Genomic DNA, 25,900 nt, shown 5'->3' on the forward strand with positions numbered 1-25,900 from the left:
ACCTGGAGACAGATACACACCAGCTCTAGACCTATCAGCTGGCCCTGACCTGGAGACAGATACACACCAGCTCTAGACCTATCAGCTGGCCCTGACCTGGAGACAGATACACACCAGCTCTAGACCTATCAGCTGGCCCTGACCTGGAGACAGATACACACCAGCTCTAGACCTATCAGCTGGCCCTGACCTGGAGACAGATACACACCAGCTCTAGACCTATCAGCTGGCCCTGACCTGGAGACAGATACACACCAGCTCTAGACCTATCAGCTGGCCCTGACCTGGAGACAGATACACACCAGCTCTAGACCTATCAGCTGGCCCTGACCTGGAGACAGATACACACCAGCTCTAGACCTATCAGCTGGCCCTGACCTGGAGACAGATACACACCAGCTCCAGACCTATCAGCTGGCCCTGACCTGGAGACAGATACACACCAGCTCTAGACCTATCAGCTGGCCCTGACCTGGAGACAGATACACACCAGCTCTAGACCTATCAGCTGGCCCTGACCTGGAGACAGATACACACCAGCTCTAGACCTATCAGCTGGCCCTGACCTGGAGACAGATACACACCAGCTCTAGACCTATCAGCTGGCCCTGACCTGGAGACAGATACACACCAGCTCTAGACCTATCAGCTGGTCCTGACCTGGAGACAGATACACACCAGCTCTAGACCTATCAGCTGGCCCTGACCTGGAGACAGATACACACCAGCTCTAGACCTATCAGCTGGCCCTGACCTGGAGACAGATACACACCAGCTCTAGACCTATCAGCTGGCCCTGACCTGGAGACAGATACACACCAGCTCTAGACCTATCAGCTGGCCCTGACCTGGAGACAGATACACACCAGCTCTAGACCTATCAGCTGGCCCTGACCTGGAGACAGATACACACCAGCTCTAGACCTATCAGCTGGCCCTGACCTGGAGACAGATACACACCAGCTCTAGACCTATCAGCTGGCCCTGACCTGGAGACAGATACACACCAGCTCTAGACCTATCAGCTGGCTCCTGACCTGGAGACAGATACACACCAGCTCTAGACCTATCAGCTGGCCCTGACCTGGAGACAGATACACACCAGCTCTAGACCTATCAGCTGGCCCTGACCTGGAGACAGATACACACCAGCTCTAGACCTATCAGCTGGCCCTGACCTGGAGACAGATACACACCAGCTCTAGACCTATCAGCTGGCCCTGACCTGGAGACAGATACACACCAGCTCTAGACCTATCAGCTGGCCCTGACCTGGAGACAGATACACACCAGCTCTAGACCTATCAGCTGGCCCTGACCTGGAGACAGATACACACCAGCTCTAGACCTATCAGCTGGCCCTGACCTGGAGACAGATACACACCAGCTCTAGACCTATCAGCTGGCCCTGACCTGGAGACAGATACACACCAGCTCTAGACCTATCAGCTGGCCCTGACCTGGAGACAGATACACACCAGCTCTAGACCTATCAGCTGGCCCTGACCTGGAGACAGATACACACCAGCTCTAGACCTATCAGCTGGCCCTGACCTGGAGACAGATACACACCAGCTCTAGACCTATCAGCTGGTCCTGACCTGGAGACAGATACACACCAGCTCTAGACTTATCAGCTGGCCCTGACCTGGAGACAGATACACACCAGCTCTAGACCTATCAGCTGGCCCTGACCTGGAGACAGATACACACCAGCTCTAGACCTATCAGCTGGCCCTGACCTGGAGACAGATACACACCAGCTCTAGACCTATCAGCTGGCCCTGACCTGGAGACAGATACACACCAGCTCCAGACCTATCAGCTGGCCCTGACCTGGAGACAGATACACACCAGCTCTAGACCTATCAGCTGGCCCTGACCTGGAGACAGATACACACCAGCTCTAGACCTATCAGCTGGCCCTGACCTGGAGACAGATACACACCAGCTCCAGACCTATCAGCTGGTCCTGACCTGGAGACAGATACACACCAGCTCTAGACCTATCAGCTGGCCCTGACCTGGAGACAGATACACACCAGCTCTAGACCTATCAGCTGGCCCTGACCTGGAGACAGATACACACACCAGCTCTAGACCTATCAGCTGGCCCTGACCTGGAGACAGATACACAGACCAGCTCCAGACCTATCAGCTGGCCCTGAACTGGAGACAGATACACACCAGCTCCAGACCTATCAGCTGGCCCTGACCTGGAGACAGATACACACCAGCTCTAGACCTATCAGCTGGCCCTGACCTGGAGACAGATACACACCAGCTCTAGACCTATCAGCTGGCCCTGACCTGGAGACAGATACACACCAGCTCCAGACCTATCAGCTGGCCCTGACCTGGAGACAGATACACACCAGCTCTAGATCTATCAGCTGGCCCTGACCTGGAGACAGATACACACCAGCTCTAGACCTATCAGCTGGTCCTGACCTGGAGATAGATACACACCAGCTCTAGACCTATCAGCTGGCCCTGACCTGGAGACAGATACACACCAGCTCTAGACCTATCAGCTGGCCCTGACCTGGAGACAGATACACACCAGCTCTAGACCTATCAGCTGGTCCTGACCTGGAGACAGATACACACCAGCTCTAGACCTATCAGCTGGTCCTGACCTGGAGACAGATACACACCAGCTCTAGACCTATCAGCTGGCCCTGACCTGGAGACAGATACACACCAGCTCTAGACCTATCAGCTGGCCCTGACCTGGAGACAGATACACACCAGCTCTAGACCTATCAGCTGGCCCTGACCTGGAGACAGATACACACCAGCTCTAGACCTATCAGCTGGCCCTGACCTGGAGACAGATACACACCAGCTCTAGACCTATCAGCTGGTCCTGACCTGGAGACAGATACACACCAGCTCTAGACCTATCAGCTGGCCCTGACCTGGAGACAGATACACACCAGCTCTAGACCTATCAGCTGGTCCTGACCTGGAGACAGATACACACCAGCTCTAGACCTATCAGCTGGTCCTGACCTGGAGACAGATACACACCAGCTCTAGACCTATCAGCTGGCCCTGACCTGGAGACAGATACACACCAGCTCTAGACCTATCAGCTGGTCCTGACCTGGAGACAGATACACACCAGCTCTAGACCTATCAGCTGGTCCTGACCTGGAGACAGATACACACCAGCTCTAGACCTATCAGCTGGCCCTGACCTGGAGACAGATACACACCAGCTCTAGACCTATCAGCTGGCCCTGACCTGGAGACAGATACACACCAGCTCTAGACCTATCAGCTGGCCCTGACCTGGAGACAGATACACACCAGCTCTAGACCTATCAGCTGGTCCTGACCTGGAGACAGATACACACCAGCTCTAGACCTATCAGCTGGTCCTGAGACCTATCAGCTGGTCCTGACCTGGAGACAGATACACACCAGCTCTAGACCTATCAGCTGGTCCTGACCTGGAGACAGATACACACCAGCTCTAGACCTATCAGCTGGCCCTGACCTGGAGACAGATACACACCAGCTCTAGACCTATCAGCTGGCCCTGACCTGGAGACAGATACACACCAGCTCTAGACCTATCAGCTGGCCCTGACCTGGAGACAGATACACACCAGCTCTAGACCTATCAGCTGGCCCTGACCTGGAGACAGATACACACCAGCTCTAGACCTATCAGCTGGCCCTGACCTGGAGACAGATACACACCAGCTCTAGACCTATCAGCTGGTCCTGACCTGGAGACAGATACACACCAGCTCTAGACCTATCAGCTGGCCCTGACCTGGAGACAGATACACACCAGCTCTAGACCTATCAGCTGGCCCTGACCTGGAGACAGATACACACCAGCTCTAGACCTATCAGCTGGTCCTGACCTGGAGACAGATACACACCAGCTCTAGACCTATCAGCTGGTCCTGACCTGGAGACAGATACACACCAGCTCTAGACCTATCAGCTGGTCCTGACCTGGAGACAGATACACACCAGCTCTAGACCTATCAGCTGGCCCTGACCTGGAGACAGATACACACCAGCTCTAGACCTATCAGCTGGCCCTGACCTGGAGACAGATACACACCAGCTCTAGACCTATCAGCTGGCCCTGACCTGGAGACAGATACACACCAGCTCTAGACCTATCAGCTGGCCCTGACCTGGAGACAGATACACACCAGCTCTAGACCTATCAGCTGGTCCTGACCTGGAGACAGATACACACCAGCTCTAGACCTATCAGCTGGCCCTGACCTGGAGACAGATACACACCAGCTCTAGACCTATCAGCTGGTCCTGACCTGGAGACAGATACACACCAGCTCTAGACCTATCAGCTGGCCCTGACCTGGAGACAGATACACACCAGCTCTAGACCTATCAGCTGGCCCTGACCTGGAGACAGATACACACCAGCTCTAGACCTATCAGCTGGCCCTGACCTGGAGACAGATACACACCAGCTCTAGACCTATCAGCTGGCCCTGACCTGGAGACAGATACACACCAGCTCTAGACCTATCAGCTGGTCCTGACCTGGAGACAGATACACACCAGCTCTAGACCTATCAGCTGGCCCTGACCTGGAGACAGATACACACCAGCTCTAGACCTATCAGCTGGCCCTGACCTGGAGACAGATACACACCAGCTCTAGACCTATCAGCTGGTCCTGACCTGGAGACAGATACAGACCTTGAACAGTGATGTCTTTGACCTGGCAGTTGTCACATACTATGGTGAAGACCTGGGAGCAACTCTCTGCCAACGTTGGGAAGAACACCACCTGGGACATGACGCAGACACACACACACACACACACACACACACACACACACACACACACACACACACACACACACACACACACACACACACACACACACACACACACACACACACACACACACACACACACACACCACACACACCACACAGACACACACAAACCACACATACACAGTTTATCAGTGCAGACAAAGTTGATTGACTATCTGCCTTTAGAGGCTGTGATAAGACCTAAATGTCTGATTGACTATCTGACTTTAGAGGCTGTGATAAGACCTAAATGTCTGATTGACTATCTGCCTTCAGAGGCTGTGATAAGACCTAAATGTCTGACTGACTATCTGCCCTTAGAGGCTGTGATAAGACCTAAATGTCTGACTGACTATCTGCCCTTAGAGGCTGTGATAAGACCTAAATGTCTGATTGACTATCTGCCTTTAGAGGCTGTGATAAGACCTAAATGTCTGACTGACTATCTGCCTTTAGAGGCTGTGATAAGACCTAAATGTCTGATTGACTATCTGCCTTTAGAGGCTGTGATAAGACCTAAATGTCTGATTGACTATCTGCCTTTAGAGGCTGTGATAAGACCTAAATGTCTGATTGACTATCTGTCTTTAGAGGCTGTGATAAGACCTAAATGTCTGATTGACTATCTGCCTTTAGAGGCTGTGATAAGACCTAAATGTCTGATTGACTATCTGCCTTTAGAGGCTGTGATAAGACCTAAATGTCTGATTGACTATCTGCCTTTAGAGGCTGTGATAAGACCTAAATGTCTGATTGACTATCTGCCTTTAGAGGCTGTGATAAGACCTAAATGTCTGATTGACTATCTGTCTTTAGAGGCTGTGATAAGACCTAAATGTCTGATTGACTATCTGCCTTTAGAGGCTGTGATAAGACCTAAATGTCTGATTGACTATCTGCCTTTAGAGGCTGTGATAAGACCTAAATGTCTGATTGACTATCTGCCTTTAGAGGCTGTGATAGGTCCTAAATGTCTGATTGACTATCTGACTTTAGAGGCTGTGATAAGACCTAAATGTCTGACTGACTATCTGACTTTAGAGGCTGTGATAGGTCCTAAATGTCTGATTGACTATCTGACTTTAGAGGCTGTGATAAGACCTAAATGTCTGACTGACTATCTGACTTTAGAGGCTGTGATAGGTCCTAAATGTCTGATTGACTATCTGACTTTAGAGGCTGTGATAAGACCTAAATGTCTGACTGACTATCTGACTTTAGAGGCTGTGATAGGTCCTAAATGTCTGATTGACTATCTGACTTTAGAGGCTGTGATAAGACCTAAATGTCTGACTGACTATCTGACTTTAGAGGCTGTGATAAGACCTAATGTCTGATTGACTCACCTCCACCACTGTGGTCTGCCCAGGCTGCAGCTCAAACAGGGAGGGGCTGACTGCAAATGGGGGCTCCTCAGCGAAGCTGGTAGTGACTACAGACTGGCAGTGGGAGAACAATAATTAATACAGACTGGCAGTGAGAAATGAATAATTAATACAGACTGGCAGTGGGAGAACAATAATTAATACAGACTGGCAGTGAGAAATGAATAATTAATACAGACTGGCAGTGGGAGAACAATAATTAATACAGACTGGCAGTGAGAGAACAATAATTAATACAGACTAGCAGAGAGAAATGAATAATTAATACAGACTGGCAGTGGGAGAACAATAATTAATACAGACTGGCAGTGAGAGAACAATAATTAATACAGACTGGCAGTGAGAGAACAATAATTAATACAGACTGGCAGTGAGAGAACAATAATTAATACAGACTAGCAGGGAGAAATGAATAATTAATACAGACTAGCAGGGAGAGATGAATAATTAATACAGACTAGCAGGGAGAGATTAATAATGAATACAGACTAACAGGGAGAGAACAATAATTAATACAGACTAGCAGGGAGAGAACAATAATTAATACAGACTAGCAGGGAGAGATGAATAATTAATACAGACTAGCAGGGAGAGATGAATAATTAATACAGACTAGCAGGGAGAGATGAATAATTAATACAGACTAGCAGAGAGAAATGAATAATTAATACAGACTAGCAGGGAGAGATGAATAATTAATACAGACTTGCAGAGAGAAATGAATAATTACCCTAACCCAGAGGTGATTTTATTTACCCTGATGTTGGAGGCGGGCCACTGTCTCCGGGGGAGGATACAGAAGGTTCCAGCACTGAGGCCCTCATTACAACACAGGAACTGTCGAAACCTCACCCCTCCTACCAGACAGTAGCCACAGTCCAGAACACTGGGCACTGGGCGGACACAAGACAGAGGGACAAACCAAGTCAGTACGCATAAGGGAGTGTGGTAGAACGAGCTTAATCACTAACTAAGTACACTTTTTATTCTGTTTTCAATTTTGTTTAGGTAACACTCAAGGGTTAGAGGTGTACTGCATTAGGCTACGCTATACAGAGCTATCAGTTTGGTTAGAGGTGTACTGTATTAGGCTACGCTATAAGGAGCTATCAATCATCATACCATAATTGCTCGTTAGGTAGTATGAACCACTCACCTGTCAGTATGGGAGGTCAGGACCACTCACCTGTCAGTATGGGAGGTCAGGACCACTCACCTGTCAGTATGGGAGGTCAGGACCACTCGCCTGTCAGTATGGGAGGTCAGGACCACTCACCTGTCAGTATGGGAGGAGGTCAGGACCACTTACCTTTCAGTATGGGAGGAGGTCAGGACCACTCACCTGTCAGTATGGGAGGAGGTCAGGACCACTCAGGTGTCAGTATGGGAAGTCAGGACCACTCACCTGTCAGTATGGGAGGTCAGGACCACTCACCTGTCAGTATGGGAGGAGGTCAGGACCACTTACCTTTCAGTATGGGAGGAGGTCAGGACCACTCACCTGTCAGTATGGGAGGAGATCAGGACCACTCAGGTGTCAGTATGGGAGGAAGTCAGGACCACTCACCTGTCAGTATGGGAGGAAGTCAGGACCACTCACCTGTCAGTATGGGAGGAGGTCAGGACCACTCAGGTGACAGTATGGGAGGTCAGGACCACTCACCTATCAGTATGGGAGGAAGTCAGGACCACTCACCTTTCAGTATGGGAGGAGGTTAGGACCACTCACCTGTCAGTATGGGAGGAGGTTAGGACCACTCACCTGTCAGTATGGGAGGAGGTTAGGACCACTCACCTGTCAGTAATGGAGGAGGTTAAGACCACTCACCTGTCAGTATGGGAGGAGGTTAGGACCACTCACCTGTCAGTATGGGAGGAGGTTAGGACCACTCACCTGTCAGTATGGGAGGAGGTTAGGACCACTCACCTGTCAGTATGGGAGGAGGTCAGGACCACTCACCTTTCAGTATGGGAGGAGGTCAGGACCACTCACGTGTCAGTATGGGAAGAGGTCAGGACCACTCACCTTTCAGGATGGGAGGAAGTCAGGACCACTCACCTGTCAGTATGGGAGGAAGTCAGGACCACTCACGTGTCAGTATAGGTGGCGGTCTGCGGGCCTCGATGGGAACCAGCAGTGGGTATTGGGCCTGAGTCTCTACAACCAGGAAGTCTTGGTAGTCAGCCAGGGAGTCTGGAGCAAACAGTACCGTGTACTGGCAGGACATCCCAGGGGCTACGATACCCCCCTCGCCTGGAAACCTGCCTGATGACACAACAACACCGTCAATGACTGCATTCCATACAGCATCCTATTACATTTATAGTGCACTACTCTTGACCAAGACTCTAGTGTACTATATAGGGAATAGGGCTCTGGTCTATAGTAGTGCACTATATAGGGAATAGGGCTCTGGTCTATAGTAGTGCACTATATAGGGAATAGGGCTCTGGTCTATAGTAGTGTACTATATAGGGAATAGGGCTCTGGTCTATAGTAGTGTACTATATAGGGAATAGGGCTCTGGTCTATAGTAGTACCACTATATAGGGAATAGGGTGCCATTTGGGACTATCTCCTCTTTACTCAGAATCATTAAGACCGCAGTTGTATTTCAATTCAATTCAAGGGGCTTTATTGGCATGGGAAACATATGTTAACATTGCCAAAGCAAGTGAAGTAGATAATATACAAAAGTGAAATAAACAATAAAAATGAACAGTGAACATTACACTCACAGAAGTTCCTAAAGAATATAGACATCACAAATGTCATATTAAATTACTTGTGTCATGCACAAAGTAGATGTCCTAACCGACTTGCCAAAACTATAGTTTGTTAACAAGACATTTGTGGAGTGGTTGAAAAACAAGTTTTAATGACTCCAACCTGAGTGTATGTAAACTTCCGACTTCAACTGTATATTCAGTGTTGAATATGATTGGTCGTTGATACCTTGTTCCCTCCTTCAGGTAACAGTAGTTATATTCAGAAATGTATGTTTTCCATACCCATTCATATGTTCTGTAACGCCCCTATAAACCACTGGATACATTCCTGAAACGCCCCTATAAACCACTGGATACATTCCTGAAACGCCCCTATAAACCACTGGTTACATTCCTGAAACGCCCCTATAAACCACTGGATACATTCCTGAAACGCCCCTATGAACCACTGGTTACATTCCTGAAACGCCCCTATAAACCACTGGTTACACTAGTGGTGGGGGAAGGTTAGAGGAAGGGAAGGGGGAAGATTAGGGTTAGTGGTGGGGGAAGGTTAGGGTTAGTGGTGGGGGGGAAGGTTAGGGTTAGTGGTGGGGGAAGGTTAGGGTTAGTGGTGGGGGGAAGGTTAGGGTTAGTGGTGGGGGGAAGGTCAGGGTTAGTGGTGGAGGAAGGTTAAAGGAAGAGAAGGGGGAAGATTAGGGTTAGTGGTGGGGGAAGGTTGGAGGAAGAGAAGGGGGAAGGGGGAAGGTTAGGGTTAGTGGTGGGGGAAGGTTAGGGTTAGTGGTGGGGGAAGGTTAGGGTTAGTGGTGGGGGGAAGGTTAGGGTTAGTGGTGGGGGGAAGGTCAGGGTTAGTGGTGGAGGAAGGTTAAAGGAAGAGAAGGGGGAGGATTAGGGTTAGTGGTGGGGGAAGGTTGGAGGAAGAGAAGGGGGAAGGGGGAAGGTTAGGGTTAGTGGTGGGGGAAGGTTAGGGTTAGTGGTGGGGGGAAGGTCAGGGTTAGTGGTGGGGGAAGGTTAGAGGAAGAGAAGGGGGAAGGTTAGGGTTAATGGTGGGGGAAGGTTAGAGGAAGAGAAGGGGGAAGGTTAGGGTTAGTGGTGGGGGGGAAGGTTAGGGTTAGTGGTGGGAGGAAGGTTAGGGTTAGTGGTGGGGGGAAGGTTAGGGTTAGTGGTGGGGGGGAAGTTAGGGTTAGTGGTGGGGGAAGGTTAGGGTTAGTGGTGGGGGAAGGTTAGGGTTAGTGGTGGGGGGAAGGTTAGGGTTAGTGGTGGGGGGAAGGTTAGGGTTAGTGGTGGGGGGAAGGTTAGGGTTAGTGGTGGGGGGAAGGTTAGGGTTAGTGGTGGGGGAAGGTTAGGGTTAGTGGTGGGGGAAAGTTAGGGTTAGTGGTGGGGGGAAGGTTAGGGTTAGTGGTGGGGGGAGGTTAGGGTTAGTGGTGGGGGAAGGTTAGGGTTAGTGGTGGGGGGAAGGTTAGGGTTAGTGGTGGGGGAAGGTTAGGGTTAGTGGTGGGGGAAGGTTAGGGTTAGTGGTGGGGGGAAGGTTAGGGTTAGTGGTGGGGGGGAGGTTAGGGTTAGTGGTGGGGGAAGGTTAGGGTTAGTGGTGGGGGGAAGGTTAGGGTTAGTGGTGGGGGAAGGTTAGGGTTAGTGGTGGGGGGAAGGTTAGGGTTAGTGGTGGGGGGGTTAGAGGAAGGGGAGGGGGAAGGTTAGGGTTAGTGGTGGGGGGAAGGTTAGGGTTAGTGGTGGTGGGAAGGTTAGGGTTAGTGGTGGGGGGAAGGTTAGGGTTAGTGGTGGGGGGAAGGTTAGGGTTAGTGGTGGGGGGAAGGTTAGGGTTAGTGGTGGGGGGAAGGTTAGGGTTAGTGGTGGGGGGAAGGTTAGGGTTAGTGGTGGGGGGAAGGTTAGGGTTAGTGGTGGGGGGGAAGGTTAGGGTTAGTGGTGGTGGGGAAGGTTAGGGTTAGTGGTGGGGGGAAGGTTAGGGTTAGTGGTGGGGGAAGGTTAGGGTTAGTGGTGGGGGAAGGTTAGGGTTAGTGGTGGGGGGAAGGTTAGGGTTAGTGGTGGGGGGGTTAGAGGAAGGGGAGGGGGAAGGTTAGGGTTAGTGGTGGGGGGAAGGTTAGGGTTAGTGGTGGTGGGAAGGTTAGGGTTAGTGGTGGGGGGAAGGTTAGGGTTAGTGGTGGGGGGAAGGTTAGGGTTAGAGGTGGGGGGAAGGTTAGGGTTAGTGGTGGGGGGAAGGTTAGGGTTAGTGGTGGGGGGAAGGTTAGGGTTAGTGGTGGGGGGAAGGTTAGGGTTAGTGGTGGGGGGGAAGGTTAGGGTTAGTTGTGGGGGGGAAGGTTAGGGTTAGTGGTGGGGGGAAGGTTAGGGTTAGTGGTGGGGGAAGGTTAGGGTTAGTCCTGGGGGGAAGGTTAAGGTTAGTGGTGGGGGGGAAGGTTAGGGTTAGTGGTGGGGGGAAGGTTAGGGTTAGTGCTGGGGGAAGGTTAGGGTTAGTGCTGGGGGGAAGGTTAGGGTTAGTGCTGGGGGAAAGTTAGGGTTAGTGGTGGGGGGAAGGTTAGGGTTAGTGGTGGGGGGAAGGTTAGGGTTAGTGGTGGGGGGGAAGGTTAGGGTTAGTGGTGGGGGGGAAGGTTAGGGTTAGTGGTGGGGGGAAGGTTAGGGTTAGTGGTGGGGGGAAGGTTAGGGTTAGTGGTGGGGGAAGGTTAGGGTTAGTGCTGGGGGGAAGGTTAGGGTTAGTGGTGGGGGGGAAGATTATGGTTAGTGGTGGGGGGAAGGTTAGGGTTAGTGCTGGGGGGAAGGTTAGGGTTAGTGCTGGGGGGAAGGTTAGGGTTAGTGGTGGGGGAAAGTTAGGGTTAGTGGTGGGGGAAGGTTAGGGTTAGTGGTGGGGGAAGGTTAGGGTTAGTGGTGGGGGGAAGGTTAGGGTTAGTGGTGGGGGGAAGGTTAGGGTTAGTGGTGGGGGGAAGGTTAGGGTTAGTGGTGGGGGGAAGGTTAGGGTTAGTGGTGGGGGGGAAGGTTAGGGTTAGTGGTGGGGGGAAGGTTGGGGTTAGTGGTGGGGGAAGGTTAGGGTTAGTGGTGGGGGGGAAGGTTAGGGTTAGTGGTGGGGGGAAGGTTAGGGTTAGTGGTGGGGGGAAGGTTAGGGTTAGTGGTGGGGGAAGGTTAGGGTTAGTGGTGGGGGGGAAGGTTAGGGTTAGTGGTGGGGGGAAGGTTAGGGTTAGTGGTGGGGGGAAGGTTAGGGTTAGTGGTGGGGGGAAGGTTAGGGTTAGTGGTGGGGGAAGGTTAGGGTTAGTGCTGGGGGGACGGTTAGGGTTAGTGGTGGGGGGGAAGATTATGGTTAGTGGTGGGGGGAAGGTTAGGGTTAGTGCTGGGGGGAAGGTTAGGGTTAGTGGTGGGGGGAAGGTTAGGGTTAGTGGTGGGGGGAAGGTTAGGGTTAGTGGTGGGGGGAAGGTTAGGGTTAGTGGTGGTGGGAAGGTTAGGGTTAGTGGTGGGGGGAAGGTTAGGGTTAGTGGTGGGGGGAAGGTTAGGGTTAGTGGTGGGGGGAAGGTTAGGGTTAGTGGTGGGGGGGAAGGTTAGGGTTAGTGGTGGGGGGGGGAAGGTTAGGGTTAGTGGTGGGGGGAAGGTTAGGGTTAGTGGTGGGGGGGAAGGTTAGGGTTAGTGGTGGTGGGGAAGGTTAGGGTTAGTGGTGGGGGGAAGGTTAGGGTTAGTGGTGGGGGAAGGTTAGGGTTAGTGGTGGGGGAAGGTTAGGGTTAATGGTGGGGGGAAGGTTAGGGTTAGTGGTGGGGGGGTTAGAGGAAGGGGAGGGGGAAGGTTAGGGTTAGTGGTGGGGGGAAGGTTAGGGTTAGTGGTGGTGGGAAGGTTAGGGTTAGTGGTGGGGGGAAGGTTAGGGTTAGTGGTGGGGGGAAGGTTAGGGTTAGAGGTGGGGGGAAGGTTAGGGTTAGTGGTGGGGGGGAAGGTTAGGGTTAGTGGTGGGGGGAAGGTTAGGGTTAGTGGTGGGGGGAAGGTTAGGGTTAGTGGTGGGGGGGAAGGTTAGGGTTAGTGGTGGGGGGAAGGTTAGGGTTAGTGGTGGGGTGAAGGTTAGGGTTAGTGGTGGGGGAAGGTTAGGGTTAGTCCTGGGGGGAAGGTTAAGGTTAGTGGTGGGGGGGAAGGTTAGGGTTAGTGGTGGGGGGAAGGTTAGGGTTAGTGCTGGGGGAAGGTTAGGGTTAGTGCTGGGGGGAAGGTTAGGGTTAGTGCTGGGGGAAAGTTAGGGTTAGTGGTGGGGGGAAGGTTAGGGTTAGTGGTGGGGGGAAGGTTAGGGTTAGTGGTGGGGGGGAAGGTTAGGGTTAGTGGTGGGGGGGAAGGTTAGGGTTAGTGGTGGGGGGAAGGTTAGGGTTAGTAGTGGGGGGAAGGTTAGGGTTAGTGGTGGGGGAAGGTTAGGGTTAGTGCTGGGGGGAAGGTTAGGGTTAGTGGTGGGGGGGAAGATTATGGTTAGTGGTGGGGGGAAGGTTAGGGTTAGTGCTGGGGGGAAGGTTAGGGTTAGTGCTGGGGGGAAGGTTAGGGTTAGTGGTGGGGGAAAGTTAGGGTTAGTGGTGGGGGAAGGTTAGGGTTAGTGGTGGGGGAAGGTTAGGGTTAGTTGTGGGGGGGAGGTTAGGGTTAGTGCTGGGGGGAAGGTTAGGGTTAGTGGTGGGGGGGAGGTTAGGGTTAGTGGTGGGGGGGAAGGTTAGGGTTAAGGGTGGGGGGAAGGTTAGGGTTAGTGGTGGGGGGGAAGGTTAGGGTTAGTGGTGGGGGGGAAGGTTAGGGTTAGTGGTGGGGGGGAAGGTTAGGGTTAGTGGTGGGGGAAGGTTAGGGTTAGTGGTGGGGGGATAGAGGGGGAAGTTAGAGTACTGACCGAGACCCAGGGAGAAGTGAGGGGTGGTGGGGGGGAGGACCCGGACATGTCGGCTGGTAGCAGTCACGTTCCTCAGCTCCACTGTAGTCTGAAGGAGGAAGAGGAAAGGAGAGGAAGAGGTCAATCGTTGCAAATAATGGATTCCACTATCGGCGATGATTGAAGCCTTAGTGAGCCAAAATCACAGGGTTGAAGTTCAACAAAACCAGGGAATATCAGAGATCTTATGAGTACAATGACAAGAGAAACACCAGACAACAGTCCTGGAACATAGAGAGCTGGGACCAAAGTAACAAAGCCTACCATCAGTAACACAAGAAATCAACTGTGGGAGCAATTATTAGGAAATGGAAGACATACAAGACCACTGATAATCACCCTCGATCTGGGGCTCCACGCAAGATCTCACCCCGTGGAGTCAAAATGATCACAAGAACGGTGAGCAAAAATCCAAGAACCACACGGGGGGACCTAGTGAATGACCTGCAGAGAGCTGGGACCAAAGTAACAAAGCCTACCATCAGTAACACACTACGCCGCCAGGGACTCAAATCCTGCAGTGCCAGACGTGTCCCCCTGCTTAAGCCAGTACATGTCCAGGCCCGTCTGAAGTTTGCCAGAGAGCATTTGGATGATCCAGAAGAAGATTGGGAGAATTTCATATGGTCAGATGAAACCAAAATATAACTTTTTGGTAAAAACTCAACTCGTCGTGTTTGGAGGACAAAGAATGCTGAGTTGCATCCAAAGAACACCATACCTACTGTGAAGCATGGGGGTGGAAACATCATGCTTTGGGGCTGTTTTTCTGCAAAGGGACCAGGACGACTGATCCGTGTAAAGGAAAGAATGAATGGGGCCATGTATCGTGAGATTTTGAGTGAAAACCTCCTTCCATCAGCAAGGGCATTGAAGATGAAACGTGGCTGGGTCTTTCAGCATGACAATGATCCCAAACACACCGCCCGGGCAACGAAGGAGTGGCTTCGTAAGAAGCATTTCAAGGTCCTGGAGTGGCCTAGCCAGTCTCCAGATCTCAACCCCATAGAAAATCTTTGGAGGGAGTTGAAAGTCTGTGTTGCCCAGCAACAGCCCCAAAACATCACTGCTCTAGAGGAGATCTGCATGGAGGAATGGGCCAAAATACCAGCAACAGTGTGTGAAAACCTTGTGAAGACTTACAGAAAACGTTTGACCTCTGTCATTGCCAACAAAGGGTATATAACAAAGTATTGAGATAAACTTTTGTTATTGACCAAATACTTATTTTCCACCATAATTTGCAAATAAATTCATTAAAAATCCTACAATGTGATTTTCAGGATTTTTTTTTCTCATTTTGTCTGTCATAGTTGAAGTGTACCTATGATGAAAATTACAGGCCTCTCATCTTTTTAAGTGGGAGAACTTGCACAATTGGTGGCTGACTAAATACTTTTTTGCCCCACTGTACCTCATATACCTGTCCCACTGTCGTCAGTACGTACCTCATATACCTGTCCTACTCTGTAGTCAGTACGTACCTCATATACCTGTCCCACTGTAGTCAGTACGTACCTCAAATACCTGTCCCACTCTGTAGTCAGTGAAAAAGACAACAGGTGGATTGGCCAGGAACACAGGGATGGGCTCAGCTGGGGATCTGGGGGGGAACAACATGAAGACAGGTTATGGGGCATTATTTACTGCGCTGTGATAGGTAGACAGATTGGAGGATGGGCAACTGATGAAAAACACAATGACACACAGAAAATAGACAGGTTTGTGTGTCCTGAATATACTGTATATCTGTCACGCATGTCTACTCCAGGTAATTATTAAGTTAACCACATGCATGTCTACTCCAGGTAATTATTAAGTTAACCACATGCATGTCTACTCCAGGTAATTATTAAGTTAACCACATGCATGTCTACTCCAGGTAATTATTAAGTTAACCACATGCATGTCTACTCCAGGTAATTATTAAGTTAACCACATGCATGTCTACTCCAGGTAATTATTAAGTTAACCACATGCATGTCTACTCCAGGTAATTATTAAGTTAACCACATGCATGTCTACTCCAGGTAATTATTAATTTAACCACATGCATGTCTACTCCAGGTAATTATTAAGTTAACCACATGCATGTCTACTCCAGGTAATTATTAAGTTTACCACATGCATGTCTACTCCAGGTAATTATTAAGTTAACCACATGCATGTCTACTCCAGGTAATTATTAAGTTAACCACATGCATGTCTACTCCAGGTAATTATTAAGTTAACCACATGCATGTCTACTCCAGGTAATTATTAAGTTAACCACATGCATGTCTACTCCAGGTAATTATTAAGTTAACCACATGCATGTCTACTCCAGGTAATTATTAAGTTAACCACATGCATGTCTACTCCAGGTAATTATTAATTTAACCACATGCATGTCTACTCCAGGTAATTATTAAGTTAACCACATGCATGTCTACTCCAGGTAATTATTAAGTTAACCACATGCATGTCTACTCCAGGTAATTATTAAGTTAACCACATGCATGTCTACTCCAGGTAATTATTAAGTTAACCACATGCATGTCTACTCCAGGTAATTATTAATTTAACCACATGCATGTCTACTCCAGGTAATTATTAAGTTAACCACATGCATGTCTACTCCAGGTAATTATTAATTTAACCACATGCATGTCTACTCCAGGTAATTATTAAGTTAACCACATGCATGTCTACTCCAGGTAATTATTAAGTTAACCACATGCATGTCTACTCCAGGTAATTATTAAGTTAACCACATGCATGTCTACTCCAGGTAATTATTAAGTTAACCACATGCATGTCTACTCCAGGTAATTATTAAGTTAACCACATGCATGTCTACTCCAGGTAATTATTAAGTTAACCACATGCATGTCTACTCCAGGTAATTATTAATTTAACCACATGCATGTCTACTCCAGGTAATTATTAAGTTAACCACATGCATGTCTACTCCAGGTAATTATTAATTTAACCACATGCATGTCTACTCCAGGTAATTATTAAGTTAACCACATGCATGTCTACTCCAGGTAATTATTAAGTTAACCACATGCATGTCTACTCCAGGTAATTATTAAGTTAACCACATGCATGTCTACTCCAGGTAATTATTAAGTTAACCACATGCATGTCTACTCCAGGTAATTATTAAGTTAACCACATGCATGTCTACTCCAGGTAATTATTAAGTTTACCACATGCATGTCTACTCCAGGTAATTATTAAGTTAACCACATGCATGTCTACTCCAGGTAATTATTAAGTTAACCACATGCATGTCTACTCCAGGTAATTATTAAGTTTACCACATGCATGTCTACTCCAGGTAATTATTAAGTTAACCACATGCATGTCTACTCCAGGTAATTATTAAGTTTACCACATGCATGTCTACTCCAGGTAATTATTAAGTTAACCACATGCATGTCTACTCCAGGTAATTATTAAGTTAACCACATGCATGTCTACTCCAGGTAATTATTAAGTTTACCACATGCATGTCTACTCCAGGTAATTATTAAGTTAACCACATGCATGTCTACTCCAGGTAATTATTAAGTTAACCACATGCATGTCTACTCCAGGTAATTATTAAGTTAACCACATGCATGTCTACTCCAGGTAATTATTAAGTTAACCACATTAGGATTTAAACATTTAGTTTCCAACTTCAGTGCTGTCTCCGTGCTGCTGCTGAAAAACACCCAATAATGGAAGGAAGCTGACTTCTAGGAATGTAAAAAGTCAAATCTAATGAAACTAGAGGCTTGTTAGCCTTGAAGTGTTATGGTTTAGTTGAATAGATCTCCTGTTGACATGCAGCAGCTACTCTTCCTGGGTTACAAACAAAACATAAAGGGGTACATAACAGTTATAGACAAGAACAACATAAGACAATATTAAATTAAATAACAATAAAGACACCAAGAGACACAAAAACAAATTACTACTGTATTTACACACTATTCCTACAGTATATACGTATTCATATAATTATATACAGAACAGTTAATGAGAGCTTTAGAAAGAGGAGAGGCTCTGTGATACAATATGGTTTTAAATCTGTTTTTTAAGGCTTAACCTGCTCTACCTGAGTAACCTCTGGTAGCAGAGCATTCCACGATGACATGGCTCTATACATAACTGAGCGGGTTTTTGGTTTGGGTACAGTGAAGAAACCCGTAGTGGTGTCTGGTGGGTGTGTAAAGTGCATTCGGAAAGTATTCAGACCCCTTGACTTTTTCCACATTTTGTTTTATATTATAGTCTTATTCTAAAATTGATTCAATTGTTTTTCCCCCCCCCCCCCCCCATCAATCTACACACAATATCCCATAATGATGAAGCAAAAACATGCTTTTATAAATGTCTTCTTGGGTATGTCAGGTTGGATGAGGAGCGTCTCTGCACAGGTATTTTCAGGTCTCTCCAGAGATGTTCGATCTGGTTCAAGTCCGGGCTCTGGCTGGGCCACTCAAGGACATTCAGAGACTTGTCCCGAAGCCACTCCTGCATTGTCTTGACTGTGTGCTTAGTGTCGTTGTCCTGTTGGAAGGTGAACCTTCTCCCCAGTCTGAGGTCCTGGGCACTCTGGATCAGGTTTTCATCAACGATCTCTCGGTACTTTGCTCCGTTCATCTTTCCCTCGATCCTGACTAGTCTCCCACTCCCTGCCGCTGAAAAACATCCCCAAAGCATGATGCTGCCACCACCATGCTTCACTGTAGGGATGGTGCCAGGTTTCCTCCAGACGTGACAATTGGAATTCAGGCCAAAGTCTTGGTTTCATCAGTCTTGGTTTCATCAGACCAGAGAATTGTGTTTCTAATGGTCTGAGAGTCCTTTAAGTAACTTTTGGCAAACTCCAAGTGGGCTGTCATGTGCATTTTACTGAGGAGTGGCTTCCATCTGGTCACTCTACCGCAAAGGCCTGATTGGTGGAGTACTGTAGAGATTAGATGGTTGTCCTTCTGGAAGGTTCTCCCATCTCCACAGAGGACGTCTGGAGCTCTTTCAGAGTAACCTTCGGGTTCTTGGTCACCTCCCTGACCAAGGCCTTTCTCCCCCGATTGCTCAGTTTGGCCGGGCGGCCAGCTCTAGGAAGAGTCTTGGTTGTTCCAAACCTTCCATTTAAGAATGATGAAGGCCACTGTGTTCTTAGGGACCTTCAACGCTGCAGAAATGTTTTGATACCCTTCCCCAGATCTGTGCCTCGACACAATCCTGTCTTGGAGCTCTACGGACAATTCCTTTGACCTCATGGCTTGATTTTTGCTCTGACATGCACTGTAAAATGTGGGACTTTATATAGACAGGTGTGTGCATTCCAAATCATGTCCAATCAATTGAATTTACCACAGGTGGACTCCAATCAAGTTGTAGAAACATCTCAATGAAAACGGGATGCACCTGAGCTCAATTTCAAGTCTCATAGCAAAGGGTCTGATGATGGGTGTAATGGTCCTGTGGTGCTGTCAGTATGTTCTCAGTCAGATGATGGGTGTAATGGTCCTGTGGTGCTGTCAGTATGTTCTCAGTCAGATGATGGGTGTAATGGTCCTGTGGTGCTGTCAGTATGTTCTCAGTCAGATGATGGGTGTAATGGTCCTGTGGTGCTGTCAGTATGTTCTCAGTCAGATGATGGGTGTAATGGTCCTGTGGTGCTGTCAGTATGTTCTCAGTCAGATGATGGGTGTAATGGTCCTGTGGTACTGTCAGTATGTTCTCAGTCAGATGATGGGTGTAATGGTCCTGTGGTGCTGTCAGTATGTTCTCAGTCAGATGATGGGTGTAATGGTCCTGTGGTGCTGTCAGTATGTTCTCAGTCAGATGATGGGTGTAATGGTCCTGTGGTGCTGTCAGTATGTTCTCAGTCAGATGATGGGTGTAATGGTCCTGTGGTGCTGTTCCCACCAGTGTTTTGACATTGTTAAATGTATCTTCTTATATATTCTTCTACGTTCTGCTTTGAAAACAACAGCTACACCAGCAGGATATGGATGGAGTGACTCTGAAAACCAACAGGCGCTAATTCTCTTCATGTCTCAAACAAACACACAAGTGTTCATTGCCTGCATTCCCAAATGGCACCTTATTCCCTATATAGTTCACTACTTTATACCAGACCTCTACGGGCCGATGTGCACTACATAGGGAATAGAGTGCCATTTGGGACAGAAGCATCATGTTTCGTAGAGACATGACATCATGCTGAACCAGGGTGTTTCATGAACTCAGCAAAACAAGAGAAGTCCCTTTTCATGACCATGTCTTTGAAAGATAATTCGTAAAAATTCAAATAACTTCACAGATCTTCATTGTAAAGGGTTTAAACACTGTTTCCCATGCTTGTTCAATGAACCATAAATAATTAATGAACAATCACCTGTGGAACGGTCGTTAAGACACTAACAGCTTACAGACGGTAGGCAATTAAGGTCACAGTTATGAAAACTTAGGACACTAAAGAGGCCTTTCTACTGACTCTGAAAAACACCAAAACAAAGATGCCTGCAAGAGGACTGCAGATGTGGCCAGGGCAATAAATTGCAATGTCCGTACTGTGAGACGCCTAAGACAGCGTTACAGGGAGACAGGACAGACAGCTGATCGTCCTTGCAGTGGCAGACCACGTGTAACAACACCTGCACAGGATCAGTACATCCGAACATCACACCTGCAGGGCAGGTACAGGATGGAAACAATAACTGCCTGAGTTACACCAGGAACGCACAATCCCTCCATCAGTGCTCAGACTGTCCACAATAAGCTGAGAGAGGCTGGACTGAGGGCTTGTAGGCCTGTTGTAAGGCAGGTCCTCACCAGACATCAACGGCATCAATGTCGCCTATGGGCACAAACCCACCGTCGCTGGACCAGACAGGACTGGCAAAAAGAGCTCTTCACTGACGAGTCGCGGTTTTGTCTGACCTGGGGTGATGGTCGGATTCGTGTTTATCGTCGAAGGAATGAGCGTTACACCGAGGCCTGTACTCTGGAGCGGGATCGATTTGGAGGTGGAGGGTCCGTCATGGTCTGGGGCGGTGTGTCACGGCATCATCGGCCTGAGCTTGTTATCATTGCAGGCAATCTCAACGCTGTGCGTTACAGGGAAGACATCCTCCTCCCTCATGTGGTACCCTTCCTGCAAGCTCATCCTGACATGACCCTCCAGCATGACAATACCACCAGCCATACTGCTCGTTCTGTGCGTGATTTCCTGCAAGACAGGAATGTCAATGTTCTGCCATGGCCCGCGAAGAGCCCGGATCTCAATCCTATTGAGCACGTCTGGGACCTGTTGGATCGGAGGGTGAGGGCTAGGGCCATTCCCCCTGAAAGGTCCGGGAACTTGCAGGTGTCTTGGTGGAAGAGTGGGGTAACATCTCACAGCAAGAACTGGCAAATCTGGTGCAGGGGGAGATGCACTGCAGTACTTAATGCAGCTGCTGGCCACACCATATACTGACTGTTACTTTTGACCCCCTCCCCCCTTTGTTCAGGGACACATTATTCAATTTCTGTTCGTCACGTGTCTGTGGAACTTGTTCAGTTTTTGTCTCAGTTGTTGAATCTTGTTATATTCATACAAATATTAACAAATGTTAAGTTTGCTGATAATAAACGCAGTTGACAGTGAGAGGACGTTTCTGTTTTTGCTGAATTTAGTTCATCATGTTTCATTTAGACATGACATCATGCTGAACCAGGGTGTTTCACTGGGATCATAGTTTTCCAGGTCAGGTATGAGGGTAGCTGATGTTCAGACAGGAAGGAAGTCATAGAACTAATTTACACCTAATATTGAGAAAGGATTATCTTGCCCAAATTTAATTATACCTTTATTTAACTAGGCAAGTCAGTTAAGAACAAATTCTTATTTACACTGACGGCCTAGGAACAGTGGGATAACTGCCTTGTTCAGGGGCAGAACGACAGATTTTTACCTTGTCAGTTCGGGGATTCCATCTAGCAACCTTTCAGTTACTGGCCCAACACTCTAACCACTAGGCTACCTGCCGCCCCAGAGCCCAGCCTATAATAATTGCATATGAATGATCTAACCAACGGAGTCAGAAACAGATCATGGACTAGAGTTCATCCTGTTAGTCAACACATGTCATTACTTCTAGAACCAAGCAGTAGGCATTCAGAACTGCTGTTCCTGTGTCGGTTTACGCTTGTAGCGTAGAAGAGAATTGTTCCGTTCCAAGTGGCCCCCTGATCCCAGTGAAACACCCTGCACTAGTCAGAAGTAGTGCATGTAATAGGGAATAGGGGACCATTTGGGACGCTACAAGTCCAAACCAACACAGCCTAGGCTACCTAGTTCTGCAAACACATGAAGCTGATCAGAGTCCTACCTTTCCTCCTCTTGCCCCTTCCTTCCCCTGTCTCCCTTTTCCCAAAGCAGGATGAGCGACTTGCCGCCCTGGTGTGCGTCGGGGGGAAGGAATCTGGGGTTGCGCAGGAACTTGTGTCTCTGCTGTAGTTTCTGAAGGCCAGCCCTCTCCTCTGCTCTGCTCTTAGCACTCAGCTCATTCATCCACTTAGGCTTCCTCACTCGGCACACCTGGAATACAGCAGAGGAGAGGTCAGTGGTGACCTGAGACCCAAATCTTAACCCACCCCTTCACAGTATTCAAAACAAGCCTTCATACAAGACCACCTCTGTGTGTCCTACCTGGCTAGGTAGGCTTTGGGGGGTGCAGGTGTCTGAGCTACAGGCAAGGGTGAGGGACGTCTCTGACTCCTCCAGCAAGCTCTGGGCTGTCCTCTCTTGGGGAGGGATCACTGTGTAGCCATCGTCCTGGGGTAGGAGGAATATGTGTCTGTTGTAGGACAGCGTCGGCTTGGCAAAACCTGGGGGGGGCATGGCTGGGAGGACAGACAGTTGACAGAGTTAAAAGAGATTTACACTGAAGGGTAAAGTGTTTTCAAAGTACTTTAAAATGGATGATCTGTTCTAAACTACGTACATTCCAAAGGGTGTTTGGCGGGACATACTACTGTACCTCTGGGGGCTTTGAGGGGAGGGGCATACTACTATACCTCTGGGGGCTTTGAGGGACATACTACTGTACCTCTGGGGGCTTTGAGGGGAGGGGCATACTACTATACCTCTGGGGGCTTTGAGGGGCATACTACTGTACCTCTGGGGGCTTTGAGGGGAGGGGCATACTACTATACCTCTGGGGGCTTTGAGGGGCATACTACTGTACCTCTGGGGGCTTTGAGGGGAGGGGCATACTACTATACCTCTGGGGGCTTTGAGGGGCATACTACTGTACCTCTGGGGGCTTTGAGGGGAGGGGCATACTACTATACCTCTGGGGGCTTTGAGGGGCATACTACTGTACCTCTGGGGGCTTTGAGGGACATACTACTGTACCTCTGGGGGCTTTGAGGGACATACTACTGTACCTCTGGGGGCTTTGAGGGACATACTACTGTACCTCTGGGGGCTTTGAGGGACATACTACTGTACCTCTGGGGGCTTTGAGGGGCATACTACTGTACCTCTGGGGGCTTTGAGGGACATACTACTGTACCTCTGGGGGCTTTGAGGGGAGGGACCTACTACTGTACCTCTGGGGGCTTTGAGGGACATACTACTATACCTCTGGGGGCTTTGAGGGGCATACTACTGTACCTCTGGGGGCTTTGAGGGGAGGGGCATACTACTGTACCTCTGGGGGCTTTGAGGGGCATACTACTATACCTCTGGGGGCTTTGAGGGACATACTACTGTACCTCTGGGGGCTTTGAGGGACATACTACTGTACCTCTGGGGGCTTTGAGGGACATACTACTGTACCTCTGGGGGCTTTGAGGGACATACTACTATACCTCTGGGGGCTTTGAGGGACATACTACTATACCTCTGGGGGCTTTGAGGGACATACTACTGTACCTCTGGGGGCTTTGAGGGACATACTACTGTACATCTGGGGGCTTTGAGGGGAGGGGCATACTACTATACCTCTGGGGGCTTTGAGGGACATACTACTGTACCTCTGGGGGCTTTGAGGGGAGGGGCATACTACTATACCTCTGGGGGCTTTGAGGGGCATACTACTGTACCTCTGGGGGCTTTGAGGGGAGGGGCATACTACTATACCTCTGGGGGCTTTGAGGGGCATACTACTGTACCTCTGGGGGCTTTGAGGGACATACTACTGTACCTCTGGGGGCTTTGAGGAACATACTACTGTACCTCTGGGGGCTTTGAGGGACATACTACTATACCTCTGGGGGCTTTGAGGGACCTACTACTATACCTCTGGGGGCTTTGAGGGACATACTACTGTACCTCTGGGGGCTTTGAGGGGAGGGGCATACTACTGTACCTCTGGGGGCTTTGAGGGGCATACTACTATACCTCTGGGGGCTTTGAGGGACATACTACTGTACCTCTGGGGGCTTTGAGGGACATACTACTGTACCTCTGGGGGCTTTGAGGGACATACTACTGTACCTCTGGGGGCTTTGAGGGACATACTACTATACCTCTGGGGGCTTTGAGGGACATACTACTATACCTCTGGGGGCTTTGAGGGACATACTACTGTACCTCTGGGGGCTTTGAGGGACATACTACTGTACATCTGGGGGCTTTGAGGGGAGGGGCATACTACTATACCTCTGGGGGCTTTGAGGGACATACTACTGTACCTCTGGGGGCTTTGAGGGGAGGGGCATACTACTATACCTCTGGGGGCTTTGAGGGGCATACTACTGTACCTCTGGGGGCTTTGAGGGGAGGGGCATACTACTATACCTCTGGGGGCTTTGAGGGGCATACTACTGTACCTCTGGGGGCTTTGAGGGACATACTACTATACCTCTGGGGGCTTTGAGGGGCATACTACTATACCTCTGGGGGCTTTGAGGGACATACTACTGTACCTCTGGGGGCTTTGAGGAACATACTACTGTACCTCTGGGGGCTTTGAGGAACATACTACTGTACCTCTGGGGGCTTTGAGGGACCTACTACTATACCTCTGGGGGCTTTGAGGGACATACTACTGTACCTCTGGGGGCTTTGAGGGGAGGGACATACTACTGTACCTCTGGGGGCTTTGAGGGGAGGGGCATACTACTATACCTCTGGGGGCTTTGAGGGGAGGGGCACACTACTGTACCTCTGGGGGCTTTGAGGGGAGGGACATACTACTGTACCTCTGGGGGCTTTGAGGGGCATACTACTGTACCTCTGGGGGCTTTGAGGGACATACTACTATACCTCTGGGGGCTTTGAGGGGCATACTACTGTACCTCTGGGGGCTTTGAGGGACATACTACTATACCTCTGGGGGCTTTGAGGGACATACTACTATACCTCTGGGGGCTTTGAGGGACATACTACTGTACCTCTGGGGGCTTTGAGGGGAGGGACATACTACTGTACCTCTGGGGGCTTTGAGGGGAGGGACATACTACTGTACCTCTGGGGGCTTTGAGGGACATACTACTGTACCTCTGGGGGCTTTGAGGGACATACTACTATACCTCTGGGGGCTTTGAGGGACATACTACTGTATTTCTGGGGGCTTTCAGGGACATACTACTGTACCTCTGGGGGCTTTGAGGGACATACTACTATACCTCTGGGGGCTTTGAGGGAAATACTACTGTACCTCTGGGGGCTTTGAGGGGAGGGACATACTACTGTACCTCTGGGGGCTTTGAGGGGAGGGACATACTACTGTACCTCTGGGGGCTTTGAGGGGAGGGACATACTACTGTACCTCTGGGGGCTTTGAAGGACATACTACTGTACCTCTGGGGGCTTTGAGGGACATACTAATATACCTCTGGGGGCTTTGAGGGACCTACTACTGTACCTCTGGGGGCTTTGAGGGACATACTACTGTACCTCTGGGGGCTTTGAGGGACATACTACTGTACCTCTGGGGGCTTTGAGGGGAGGGGCATACTACTGTACCTCTGGGGGCTTTGAGGGACATACTACTATACCTCTGGGGGCTTTGAGGGGCATACTACTGTACCTCTGGGGGCTTTGAGGGACATACTACTATACCTCTGGGGGCTTTGAGGGACATACTACTATACCTCTGGGGGCTTTGAG

The 25,900-nt window shown here is 49.4% G+C and overlaps 1 protein-coding gene across 1 annotated transcript in view; it reads right to left on the reverse strand.

Moving 5' to 3' along the window:
• Window positions 1-25,900, reverse strand: part of dlec1 (DLEC1 cilia and flagella associated protein) — a 93,833-nt gene that overhangs the window by 52,521 nt on the left and 15,412 nt on the right. The window contains exons 6-13 of the mRNA XM_071414053.1: window positions 22,490-22,683; window positions 22,170-22,378; window positions 15,325-15,409; window positions 13,768-13,855; window positions 8,299-8,472; window positions 6,963-7,099; window positions 6,168-6,260; window positions 4,699-4,789 (exon numbers count right to left, since the gene is read on the reverse strand). Of these exons, the coding sequence (XP_071270154.1) occupies window positions 4,699-4,789; window positions 6,168-6,260; window positions 6,963-7,099; window positions 8,299-8,472; window positions 13,768-13,855; window positions 15,325-15,409; window positions 22,170-22,378; window positions 22,490-22,683 (1,071 nt within the window). The remainder of the gene's footprint in view (window positions 1-4,698; window positions 4,790-6,167; window positions 6,261-6,962; window positions 7,100-8,298; window positions 8,473-13,767; window positions 13,856-15,324; window positions 15,410-22,169; window positions 22,379-22,489; window positions 22,684-25,900) is intronic.

This window comes from Salvelinus alpinus, chromosome 8 (genome assembly GCF_045679555.1).
Source record: "Salvelinus alpinus chromosome 8, SLU_Salpinus.1, whole genome shotgun sequence".
NCBI lineage: Eukaryota > Metazoa > Chordata > Actinopteri > Salmoniformes > Salmonidae > Salvelinus > Salvelinus alpinus.